At 38.7% G+C, this 12,507-nt stretch overlaps 2 protein-coding genes across 3 annotated transcripts; one reads left to right on the forward strand and one right to left on the reverse strand.

Annotated features, from left to right (window-relative positions):
- Positions 1 to 2,076: 2,076 nt before the first annotated feature.
- Positions 2,077 to 3,869, reverse strand: LOC113749082 (HMG1/2-like protein). 2 transcript variants are annotated; one of them, XM_027292733.1, is made up of 7 exons: positions 3,543 to 3,869; positions 3,213 to 3,305; positions 3,020 to 3,077; positions 2,870 to 2,914; positions 2,650 to 2,730; positions 2,471 to 2,548; positions 2,077 to 2,379 (listed from the first exon to the last, which is right to left on the reverse strand). In XM_027292733.1, exons 1-7 carry the CDS (start codon positions 3,587 to 3,589, stop codon positions 2,359 to 2,361), a joined length of 423 nt encoding a protein of 140 aa, XP_027148534.1. In that variant the 5' UTR covers positions 3,590 to 3,869; the 3' UTR covers positions 2,077 to 2,358. The 2 variants fall into 2 exon arrangements, with proteins under 2 accessions (XP_027148534.1, XP_027148535.1); XM_027292734.1 differs by lacking the exons at positions 3,213 to 3,305; positions 3,543 to 3,869 and having other exon boundaries at positions 3,020 to 3,088.
- Positions 3,870 to 6,335: 2,466 nt separating this feature from the next.
- On the forward strand, positions 6,336 to 11,862 carry LOC113749461. The gene is made up of 9 exons (XM_027293210.1): positions 6,336 to 6,901; positions 7,813 to 7,849; positions 7,981 to 8,059; positions 8,166 to 8,211; positions 8,294 to 8,392; positions 9,748 to 9,816; positions 9,892 to 10,237; positions 10,345 to 10,502; positions 10,718 to 11,862. Exons 1-9 carry the CDS (start codon positions 6,377 to 6,379, stop codon positions 11,573 to 11,575), a joined length of 2,217 nt encoding a protein of 738 aa, XP_027149011.1. The 5' UTR covers positions 6,336 to 6,376; the 3' UTR covers positions 11,576 to 11,862.
- The last annotated feature ends 645 nt before the right edge of the window (positions 11,863 to 12,507 follow it).

A 12,507-nucleotide genomic window follows, 5' to 3' on the forward strand; every position in this document is an offset into this window, starting at 1 on the left:
ATAAGAATTACTTTTTGGGGTTATCCTGGGATTTGCAGAAGTTCATTGGACAAGCTACCAATAAAAGGGTTGTTATTTCTATATTGCAGCTTCTGTCAAATTACTGTAAGATATATTTTTTAAAAATTAGTTTTTTAAATATAATACAATAGTAATATACAAATAAAAATAATTTAAAAAATATCTCATTCATATAATATGTCCGAAACAATTTATAAATACACACAAAAAAACTAAAAAAATAAATTTTATACCATTTTCTATTTATGCTCACCATCCATTACCCCTTTCTCTTCCTCTTCACTCTCTTTTCCTCTTCCTCCTTTCTCACCTCCCTCGATTTGGTCGTAGCTAGATCACGACTAGAAGTAGGCAACTTTCTGGTTGTGATCTAGCTGTGACCAAATTGCGGCCTTTGGTCGTGACTAGAGGCCTTGATTTGGTCTCAACCAGATCGAGGGGGGAGGGGAGGGCTGAGGGGTGTGAGAAGGGAAAGAGGAGAGGAGGAAGAGGGAAGGGGAAGACGGAGGGGGTGGTGGCGGGAGGAGGAAGGGAGTGGTGACGATGGTGGTTATAGGTGGTAGTATTAATTTTTAAAAAATATCTTAACAATTTTTTTAATTTTAAAAAGTACTCCAAAACATATTCCAAAAATATCACAAAAAACATATTTATAATAAAAAAATTTCATATACAATGCTACAGTAAAATATTTCAAAAACACCTTAAAAAATAACTAATTCAAATGGAGCATATCCAAATCAATCCTATCAAATAAAAAGCGTATCCAAATCAATTAGGAAAAAAAAAACCCACTATAATGTATCACTCTTATCCTAGTTTTCAAGATCCAGACGGCAGCCAATCCAAGTTTCGGACCTTTTCTTCAATACAAGCTTTTGCTGTGGTTGAGGTTTGAACTTAAATTTTGCACTCAAGACATGGGCTACACGAAGGGCTGCAGTAGCGTACTCAGAGGCTGCTATTTTGCAGCTAATCACTTCTTGCCCTTTTGCAGCCTTGACCCTCGTTGTCATGCTTAACTACTGCTTCTGACCGTCCTAGAATCCTATTATATTTTGTGAACCCGTGATCTGTGCTTGGTTATCATCGTCCATGTAAGCCGAGGTTGTCGGCACACAACCAAACACTGAGCTTTCCCCTAGTTGGGGGAGGCTTGCTGTTTGCCATGGAGTTGCAGAGATTACTAGGCATAGATGGACTTCGACAAAAACATCGACTTGCTTCAGCCCACATGTCAAAACTATGTCATGTTAAAATGCTGAACCACATCTAGTAGAGGTTCACAAATTCTAAAACACTTTTTTGTTTCCGGCCTATTCTGAAGTCCAATTAATTTTTAGTAAGAAACACTACTGTATTTCTTACAATGAACTTTATCATTATAGAGGCCTTGAAATTTTTGCCAAGAATAATTCATGATTGAGATTGATTCATTTTACCGCACTAATTAGACTGGCTTCTGTTCAAAACAAGTATTTGCAGATAAAAAGTGTTGCTGTTTGACAATCAGAGTGAAAGCATGACATATAAAATAAAAGAGTTTAGGCTCCACCATAAAATTGAGACATCATAGAAAACAAGAATGTGCTTTCTAACATTTGACGCGGACATCACTACATACGATCCAGCATTTCAACTAATAAATCACAATGAACGTGAGATTCCATGAACTATTGCATCAGCAAATACCACAAGAAAACAGCATTATATTGAATGCTGGTTTAACTAATCACCAGCAGTGTGCCCTGGCGAAAAGCAGCTTAAATGACAGACTCTGCAGCTGCGAAGAGCAAATCCGGGCTGGAGGACAAAACGAAAAAAAGAAAAAACCTGTCCTGCTAACAATTGTGCCAGCAATGAGCTTCAATTTTAACTGCAATAACTTCTTATATTCCTAATTACTAAATTTTCAAATAAGGAACCCCTTAAAATTCAAGTACTATTAGTTGTTGCTAACAAACCCAGAAAATTAAGTATGAATCGTCCAGATCTACACTAAAGGCGAAATTCAGAAATGCTATTGACAACATGTCAACTAAAACAGAACAGAACGCAAAATGGCAAACATCCAAAATATTTAAGCCCTTTCATTCAAACTACAAGCGTAAAGGACTAATTACTCCTCAAATGTTGAAGCAGATACAGTGTTGAATGTCCAGATCTATAAACTACTCCACTTGTCTATCGCTAAATGGGAAGAAAGGTAGGGGTGCAAGATATCCACCAACAATAGAGAATCATCCAAAATGTCCTAAGAAAGGTAAAAAAAAAAATTTACATCAGCATTTAAATACCAAGGGATCCTGATGCAAATGCCATCCACCGTGCCAAAGATCATTCATCATCTTCTTCCTCCTACAGTTGACAGAATATATATTAGTAACAGTCACCGCATTCAGAAGAGCATACCGATCAAATCTTAGGCAGACTGATAAGTAGAACAAACCTCTCCACTGCCTTCCTCATCGTCATCATTAACCTCAGACTTTGACTTATCAGACCCCTCTTCCCCGTGACCACCCTCCTGGTTTTCAATCAATGAGCACCATTCAAAATGTCATGAAGTCAGTTAAAAATTAAAACCAAAATCATCAATACCATCAATTAACAGGAACAGTTGCTCACCAATCTCCTGTTGTACGCCTGCATTTGTCGTTCATAATCCTGCTTTCGCTTCTCTGCCTTGGCAACATAGGGAGCTTTTTCCTGAATTTTCGAAATAAGATCACATTGAAAAGCAACTGTATCACGATCAAATCCATGAGTATGAACAAAGTACTATACATCATAACTTTAATCTTTGGCCCCAAAAAAAAGCATGTAATCTTACTATCAAGTAAATTACCTCATCGGTGAAGGACTTCCATTTATCTCCAGCAGCTTTACCAACCTATATTACTCCAAAAGATCCCAAACCTCATAAGGCATTAGATTTACTAAAAATGAATAAATAAATACACAGAACACAGAGAAATACATCATCTAAAATACTCACAACAGCAACTAATTTGTTGTTTGGATTTTCTTCTTTGAATTGCTTTCTGAACTCTTCCCTGCAACCCATGTTACAGGTACCAGCGATAAGCTCATTAAAATATAATTAAACCAAAAAAAATAGTAAAAGTTTAAATGAGTTGTCTTTTTTTTGTTTTTTGTGAGAGGGAGGGGGAAGCTGTCGGGTAACTTACATAAAAACGAAGAAGGCGCTAGGAGGCCTCTTAGGTTTGTTAGGATCCTTTGCCTTCTTTTCCCTCTTCTGCTTCCTCTTTTTCACAGAAAGCCTTTCACCCACACCACATAAATCGACCAGAAAAAAAATGGTGAATACAGCAATATATAGATTAAGCAGATAATCCCATACGAATGAGAAAACAACCCTCTATATCAAAACGAACAAAAGAAACGAGGCTTAACACCAATTGGAAAAGAAAAAAGACGAAAAAGGAACTAATTATTTGATTAAAGTAGAAGAAAAGGACAGAAAAGGAAAGAAATATACATATATATATGGCACTTACTTGCTGTCTGGATTTCGGGAATCAGCTTTGGATTTACCACCTTTCATGGTGATCGCGGAAAACAAGAGAAAGTGAAAAAGGAAAATAAATTGAGGGAAAAACTCGAAAATCGAGTGAAATAAACGGAAAAATGGATGAAAACTAATAGTAGAAACCGGAAGCTTTTACGTGCAGCAGTAGCGATGAGAGATTAGGAATTAGGGTAAATGGTGAAGCTAGGGTTTGTGGTTTGCTGGTAAAATACAGAGCCAATTGGGAGGGGGAGGGAAAAGAGGGCCACTTGCTTTGCTGGTACCCCAATCTCACAAATGGTAACCAAATGGAGTATATGAATGAATAAGTTTCCCGGCTTTTGGGGTTTTAGCTTTTAGGCGGGACGTCCAAAATTTCGCACCCCCCCGGTCCTCGATCCACATCTTCCTTCCCCTATTTCTATCGGCTTCTCCTATATCCTACCACCAGACCAGTGCCACTCATCTTTTTACATTAACATTCGGCCCATTTTAAGCTTTTTCGAGCCCAAAATGAAAATGGTCCATTTTCGAGTCCACAAGTTCCATCTATGGGACCTGTGACGTTCGAAAAAAGACTTGTGGACTTTAAATACTCGAACTAGTATTAAAGCCCAGCCAGTATCTCAAAAATAAACATCTACTACTGCAAATTATCACATGCAGCAGTGGAACTGTGGAAGTGACGGCCTCATCTGACCATCTGAAAGTACGGAGAGGGAATTATTGGTGAGGGTCAGCGCATGCCGTTTTCGTTTTCGGCACCATTACCATTAGTGGGTCTTAGACAAATCCCTTCTTCATCAAATCATAAACGAGACAACTTACTGACAGCATAGTGTTCTTCCGGTAGAACCTAAATATTTTGAGACATACACTACTACTACTATTTACATTACATCACATTGTGTGTTTCCTGGTGATCAGGTCGCCGGACCCAAAACTCTGGAGTTGGGTTAACCGTCCCAAAAAGTTAACAGTCATAATTTAGCAACAAAAAAAAAAAAATTTTCAAATCACATCTTGTACATCATTTTTACTATCACGTGTGAAGTCGATAAAATTTTACTTTATATTTACAAATTATTAAAAATAAATTATATTTTAAATAAAGCGAACTACATTATGTGAGAATAAAACAAAATCGGCTCAAACGATTTTTCTAACAAGGTTGTGAGATTAAATTTGAACTAACCACAGGAAGCCCTAAAATTACACTAAACTACAAGGATATCACTTTTTTCGCACTTAAATTCAACCAAAGTTTAATGGCAGCCAATTTCCCCGTGGATCGTCAATGTATTAAGCACATATATATATATATATATATTTTTGTTGATACAGGGGTGTCCGGATCAATCCTTACGGGGCCCGACTAATCCCCTGCGGTCCGGGAGAGGAGACCCCACTCCACTCCGGACACGGTAACTCCAGGCAGACTCGAACCTTGGTTGCCCAAGACCGGACAACGCTTTAGGAAAGCGTGACCACTGAGGTGCCTGGGGGCATCAATGTATTAAGCATATGGCTTTGAACAAATCTTAATTGTCCTTTGCTAACCAACCAAAAAAATAAAAGAGCAAAAAAGAAAGAGCAGAATTTAAATCCCATGTCGAAGGAACTGCGGGCCGTAGTCTTTGAATTTGACCGGATTCGTCATAGACTCAAAAAGCACGAGCTATAAAAGCGCGTAGACGAGCAGATCGCCATCCACTAACTACCAAACATAAAGTTGCTCGCAAAACAACGCCAACGCAAGGATAGGCTAATACCTCTTTTGATTCTTTGACCTTGCAACCGTGTGAGAGTTGAGAAAGCAAAATAAACCCCATAAGAAAAGAATATACTCCTAACGAGAAAGAAGCTACACAAAAAAAAAACGACATAATGAAATGAAATCCCCAGTTTTTCCCCCACAAATCATAGATGGAAGCATTGCAAAATCGTTCTCACATTTTTAAGTAAATAAATCATTTCTAGTCTCTCATATGCAAAATATAAAACTGTGATGGTACCTCACCAGTACAAAATGTGCTCTCATTGTAAGCATCCCTTTGCAAAATGTATATTTCACCTTTTAGTTTATTGGTTTGTTTGGATTGCATTTTTTGTAGAAAAAATTTCAAGTTTTAATGCGAATATTCTTTTTCGTAATTTTTAATCACTTTTTTACTCTACATGCATTTATATCTCACAAAAGAAGAAAAATACAACAATAATTTTCTCCAAAAGCCTTTCAAAGAAAACAATCCAAATAGGCTCTTTAATATTCAACTCCGTTGGAAAAGCCAACTCAACTTGAACTAATATACAATTTTTTCTCTAATTTGCATGAGTTCACTTGCAAATTAGAGTCCGTTTTGATTGTTTTTTTTTTTTGTAGAAAAATATATCATATTAATTTTCATTTGGATTGCTATTTTCTAAGATTTTTTTTTTTAAATGTACAATAGCAATTTGATGTATGCGCGGTAAAAAAGTAGTTGAGAAATGAGTTTACAAAAAACATAAATTTTTTTGGAGATAAATTGGTAATCCAAACAAGGCCTAAGTAGAGGACCAAATTACCATAATTGAAGATATGGGGGGATAGAAATAAAATTCTTGAAAAGGTGAGGGACTATTCCAGCAATTTTGATTACAAAACACGTACTGCGAGAAATAGAAAATACTGTATATGATATGGGGCAGTTTCAAAAAAAAAAAAAAAAGAAAAGAAAAAAGAAGAAATACAACACCAATAAGAGTCCCAGTGAGACAGCAAAATGGATATTAAAAAAAAAAAAGAAAAAGAAAAGGGAAAGGGTGAGAAATAGTTAGAGTATGGGTAAGGCTGCGGTAACAACAACGAGAAGAGCAACAATAGCAAAAGCAGCAAAAACAGCCACGCCACCACCGGAACCGGGACCGGAACCGGAACCGCCGGCCCAATTAGTAGTAGAGATGAAGCGCAAGAAGAAGAAAGGCCGACCCTCTCTTTTAGATCTCCAAAAGCGTCAACAGCAGCAGCAACAACAACAACAAAAAACCCTAACCCCTCCCCCTGCCCCTCCTCCTCCCAATCACAATTCCACCCATACCCGTCGATCCACTCGCCGGAACCCCACCAATTACAATTCCCCCTCCTCCGAGTTCTTTAACAACGACGACGACGACGATGACGACGAAAGGCAGCAGAAGAAAGTCAAGCTTGTTGTGCGTCTCCCCCAATCCACCCAACAGCATTTTCATAATTCTGCCTCCGCTGCTGATTCCGGTGCTGACGACCCAGACGATCACCAAGCCTCTCCCAGGAAACGTATGATCAATGCCGTTGATCGTAGATCTAACGACGTCGTTTTCGATCAGGTCCTCAATTTTGGGAATTTTTGTTTTTGGGCCTCGCCTTCTTCCCCCCGTCCTCGCCTTCTTCTACTTATACTTGCATTTATGGATGCGTATGCATTTTTCTTTTTTCTTCCTTGTGTTTCTGGGGAGAGGATGATGGTTGGGATTACTTTTATTTGGAAGCTTTTTTTGAAAAATCAAATTCGGAGTCAAATGTTCGTCTATTTTTGGAAAATTAGAAAAAGAGCGGCGTGCTTGTTTCGGTTTTCTTTGTTCGAAGATTTTGAGTTTTCTGGGTCTAGACGTGATTAATATCTTTTGGGATTTCGCGCGTAATTCAACCTTTTTTCTTTCCCTTTTTAAAAAAATTGTTTTTTGGTAGATAAATGACTTTAAAGATCTGAACTCTGAAGTGGGGTTTTGACTCAGTCAAGCTTTACAAATGGGTAGTAGAAGCCCATATTTATTTATCTGGTTGCTTAAATTAATACTTAATTTATTTTCTACTTTCTATTATTACGAAAATTTTGCGTCCAGTTTTCTGGGTTCCCCCCCCCCCCCTCCAAACGCACCCACCCAGGCCCCCTCCTCTTTTTCTCCCTTAGCTGAGCTTGTAAAAATTCCTGCTCATAACTGTTAATATTTTATTCTATATCCTCTTGTATGTAACTGGCTTTAACATATATAGACCACCCACCTACTGATATTCACGCGCAGCGTAATATTTTTTGAAAAGTTGGGATTTGTCTTTTCTGATTATTGACATTTATATTTATAGCAGTAAAAGGAACATCCCATTTTTAGCAGTTGTACTCTGCTGTTGCTTTTCTAGCTGCTGCTTCATTGCCCTTATTATTGTTGCTTTGATGGTTAATGAACCCTTGTAAGCTTTACTTGATTGGAGCTAACAGCTGGTTGGGCTAATTTTGCAGGGGGAAAAGGCTTTGAAAGCGACGGACACTGTTCATGGTTCGTTTCGTTCCAGTCAAAGCCATGCATCTCTTTGGGGGATAATGTTGGGAATTTCCCAACACGTGTTCTCGTTTGGTTTTTGTTTTAGAAGGAAAAAAAATAATTCTGGTCATTTGATTTGTGGACAGGGTCATCTCTGGACATTGGGCCCACCACACCTTTGCCAGATAAAAAGATGTTGGTGTTCGTCCTTGACAGACTTCAAAAGTGTGTAGTATTTTTCCTTTCTCTTAGTAGCTTATTTCGGTTTCTCCTACTACTGTTGAGTTTTTGCTTGCGACAGTAAGCTTATCCATAGTCTCCTGGATTGTAGGAAGGACACTTACGGAGCATTCTCAGAGCCTGCGGATCCAAATGAGGTGCTTTTGCTATAATGATTTGGTATAAAATTTGGTCCTTCTTTTCACTCACTGTACTGATGTTAAAATGGTATCGTTGTAGCTTCCTGATTATCATGAAATCATTGAACATCCAATGGATTTTTGGACTCTACGGAAGAAACTTGATGCTGGATCTTATTCGAATTTGGAAGAACTGGAGGTTGGTTTTATTTGTCCATGTGCTTGGGCGTTGAACATCCAATTCGTGCAACTATAACATTAAGATGATTTTGACTGAAAATGCAAAATTATTTACCCACAAGAAAATAGATGTTCCAACTTTTTAGTGCAAATTAAACCACTGCGAAATTTTCCAATGTCATTTTTTCGGCTCTGCATTTTATTGCATTTCTTTTTGTTATGTGTACTTGGGGGATCACTATAAACTTCATTGTGGAACCTGGCTTTTGGTAAGATTTTCTGTACCTCGAAACTTTTCGGCTCTCAGTTTCAAATATAGCTTCAAAACATCAGTGCTGGTTGGTTCCTGGATATGCTTTCAGAGATTGTTTAACCATTGTTTGGGAAGTGAGAATTTTTGTGTTTGACTTTTGTCTTTGATGTCTGAGCAATTTCCTTTTCCGGTAGGCAATGACTCACTTTTTGTATTGAAGGGATCTTATGATGGAAGGAGGTATTTTGTCTGATTTGGGATCATTATGTGGTTTGTAAGTTGTGGAACGTTAAGAAACATCTGGTGATTTAATTGATGTCCTCCCCTAGTAGGGCCCTGTTTGCCCTGGGAGATTTCCCTTCATTTAGCCAGGGTTATGCTCTCCTGCTAATGCTAATAATAGTATGCTTGTTGATTTGGACCTGCTAATGTAATTCATAGCTACTCATTGTATGAAACAATTTCTTAAGTTGTTTAATTTGGAGCTTCTGGCATTTAAATAACTTATCTTGGTTATGATCAGTCTCCATAAGTTTAAAAACAGCATGAAAGAATCCTGGCAGGATTCTTATGCGATGCAAGGATATGTCTTTGTTACTTGAAATGGTTCCTTTTTGTTATTTTTCTTTCTTTGTTTCTTTCTTTTTGGGGCCTGGCTAGCAATTCTCATGCATAGGATTTGACTGCACTGGCTTTTGAAGGTGGCCACTTGGCCTACATCAATTTTTTTTATTGTTGGGGCCCTTCCTTTAAATGTGGTGAAGATAAGAATAAATAATTTAGCTACTATCATCATCTGCACTATATACGACATCACTTCTCCTCTATCATTCTATAGGTGTTCCTGACATCCTGGCAACATAGGTGTATCTCACTATAGCTATGATGTGGTGTTTACTGTGTCTATCCGTTTCTAATCTATGGTGATGGGATTGCTCATCTATTTCCCTTTTTTCCGGAGAATTATGTATAAGATTGGTGGATGACTTGAACCATTTTAAATCCTCTATTATGAGAAGAAGTCTGAAAATTTTGCAAGATGTTTTATGATGTATGGGGTTCAATTGGATTTTTGGGTGGATTTATTTGACTCTTTTAATGTTGTCTTCTTGTTGATGCAGGCTGATGTGTTGTTGTTATGTTCAAATGCAATGCAGTACAATGCACCTGATACAATTTACTTTCGGCAGGTGGGAACCAGTCTTTCAGTAATTCTTGTGTGTGTTATCTTTTTCTGCTTTATATTAAATGTTGGCCTGTATTAGGCTCGGTCCATACGAGAGCTGGCGAAACGGGACTTTGAGAATCTGAGGAATGAAGGTGATAATGGTGAACCACAGCCCAAAGTCATTCGAAGGGGACGACCCCCAAGCAAAAATTTGAAAAAGCCTCTTGAGAGTTCACCTGTTGATCGTGTTGGTCATGAGCTCTCCTCAGGTGCAACTCTTGCTAGTGCGGAAGATAAAGCAATTGGATCTAATGGTTACAATCTAAGAAAGGGACCTGCGTTTTATAGGTTTCGTTCTAATGATGCATTTGGCACTTCCTTTCGCTCACGCAATGGTGAAAATTATTCTGACTGGTTGGTTGATTGGAATAGTGAATTTCCAGGTATTGGATCTGGACTTGCTCACACACTGAATCCTTAGATGTCATCATCTTATTCTTCTTGTTGAATTTTCAACATTTTTTTTCTTTTTTTTCCATGTGGTTTGTAGCATCTATTCTAAGGGCAGACATGAAGTACGGAAAGAAACATTTCTCTGCAGTGGATGAGAACAGGCGTGATACCTACAAGCAATTCCACCCTTCAACTTCCAGTAGCAATGAATCTTATTTGTGGAATTCTTTTGGAGATATGAAGCGGTTACTGCCGGTTTGTTCTTCGGAGAACTTGTATATAATATTAAGAGTTTACTTTTGTGTCTTTGTGGAGGATTTAGAATCACCCATTTGATCATTTTTGGTCACTTCCCTCATGCTTTTATAATTCAATGATTTGTTGGAGTCAGTGCAGTTATCTTTCCCCAACCTTACTTTTGGCTGAAAGCTAGAGTGAATCTAAACTGCCTTTCCGTGGTGCTGATGCAGGTAGGTCTTCACTTGGAGCCACAAGCTTATGCACGAAGCCTGGCAAGATATGCTGCAAATCTTGGGCCTGTAGCATGGAATGTTGCCTCTAGAAAATTGAAGACTGCTCTGCCTGATGGACTGGCCTTTGGTCCTGGGTGGGTGGAAGAAAATGACGCACCACAGCAGCTGTTGTCAGCTGAGAAGCTGAAACAAGCAAATGGATTGGTACATGACCGTGATCCAAGCAGACCAGTAACACCGTCTTCTTCTCGTTTAAGTACTGCTGTAGCACACAGGCCATCTCCAGAAATGGCTGAAGCTGTTAGGAGATTGAATTGTCAGAATGAGCTAGCCGAACAGGCTGGTGGCTCTCCTTGGGCAACAGCGGGAGGTGGCTCTCCTTGGGCAACAGCGGGAGCCATCTTCCAGGCTCAGCATAAATCACTGTTTCACCCCAACCGAAATGGTTTCAGTAGCATGTTTGGGTGTGACCCATCCTCTCAAGTGGGATTAGCAAGACAAACCATACAAGCTGGACAGTCTGGGTTGGAAGGATGCTCAATATCTGATCAAATGCTTGGCGTGTTATCCACAGGGGATGTTTCGTCCCTTCGTCCAGTATACCAAGGGAATTCAGAAGAAATCAAATTGTCAGAAAACCGGGGTACATCTCAGCGTGGGAACCTATTAGGCCAGGCCTCTGATTCACATGTACCATCTGAAGTGGGAATGACTGCCAGATGTTTGCAGGCGCAACACAGACAACCCTTAGCAGTTCCCCCTGACCTTAACGTCCGAGTGCAGGCGTCAGCCTCGCCCAGTTCTAGTTTACAGATTGGTTCACCGCAGCAGCCAGACCTGGCCTTACAGCTTTGACAATAAGTTAAAATAATTTTTTTGAAGGTTGCATCACCATTTTGATTTGGCTGAATGCAGTGCTGGGCTTATTGACAGCCGGATAGGGCTTCAGGTCATTAAGGTGAAATATAGAAGGAAAAATTTGTACAGATTAATGTAATTCAGCATTCTAGGCCAAAGGTAGATGAATTCTATTGTAAGATTTGAAAATGTGACTTAGTGAACTGAAGAACATTTGTAGCTTATTCATGAAAGCACGATTAACAAAAGCTCATTTGACTTCCACTCAAACTGTCACGTCTTAACAGCTTCTGAATGCCACTGTCAAGTCCTTTTGGAAGAAAATTGACCTGAAATGAATGTGCGGGCGGAAGTTATTTGTGTTGTTCAACTGGTTTCACGATGCACCCCATGTCAACAACAGCTCACAATCCTCTGAACACGGCATGGAATAAACTGGCCAACCTTTGTATTGGCCATTTGTCCCTAACTTAAAAACTTGCCTCAAATTAATATAATGTTAGGCAAAGTACAGGCGTGTGCTCGAGTGAGAGAGCCTTTGACTTGTCTTGTGGAAATCAAAAATCAAAGAAAAAAAAAAAACCCCACACCACTCGGGAAAAAAAAGTACTAAAAATCTATCCCAACAAAGGTTAGGGTACTATACTAGTATGTATGTGTGTGAAAGTAAAAAAAGAAAAGGAAATCATATCCATACACACACCATCCATATCACTAATTGGCTTAGGATGGATGAAAATAAAGGGGTGAAATATCAAATATCAATTCCTTGCAACTCAATACGGAGGATATCCTGAAATTTTGGTCATTAAAAATTGACACTCACAGTTCCAATTTTATTGAGGGACAAAATTTGGCACTCTAGTTAAATAAGTACTAATGGTTTTTTTTTTTTTTTTTGAAAAAGAGTGCTAGTGGTTAAGACACTC

This window comes from Coffea eugenioides, chromosome 10 (assembly GCF_003713205.1).
Source record: "Coffea eugenioides isolate CCC68of chromosome 10, Ceug_1.0, whole genome shotgun sequence".
Lineage (NCBI taxonomy): Eukaryota > Viridiplantae > Streptophyta > Magnoliopsida > Gentianales > Rubiaceae > Coffea > Coffea eugenioides.

Coding starts and splice junctions, on each gene's coding strand:
- LOC113749082 (XM_027292733.1), bottom strand. CDS start 3,589: ATGAAAGGTGGTAAATCCAAAGCTGATTCCCGAAATCCAGACAGCAA. Junction 3,306..3,542: donor TCCCGAAATCCAGACAGCAA/GTAAGTGCCATA, acceptor TGTGGGTGAAAG/GCTTTCTGTGAAAAAGAGGA. Junction 2,915..3,019: donor ACAACAAATTAGTTGCTGTT/GTGAGTATTTTA, acceptor GGAGTAATATAG/GTTGGTAAAGCTGCTGGAGA.
- LOC113749461 (XM_027293210.1), top strand. CDS start 6,377: ATGGGTAAGGCTGCGGTAACAACAACGAGAAGAGCAACAATAGCAAAA. Junction 6,902..7,812: donor ACGACGTCGTTTTCGATCAG/GTCCTCAATTTT, acceptor CTAATTTTGCAG/GGGGAAAAGGCTTTGAAAGC. Junction 10,238..10,344: donor TTGGAATAGTGAATTTCCAG/GTATTGGATCTG, acceptor TGTGGTTTGTAG/CATCTATTCTAAGGGCAGAC.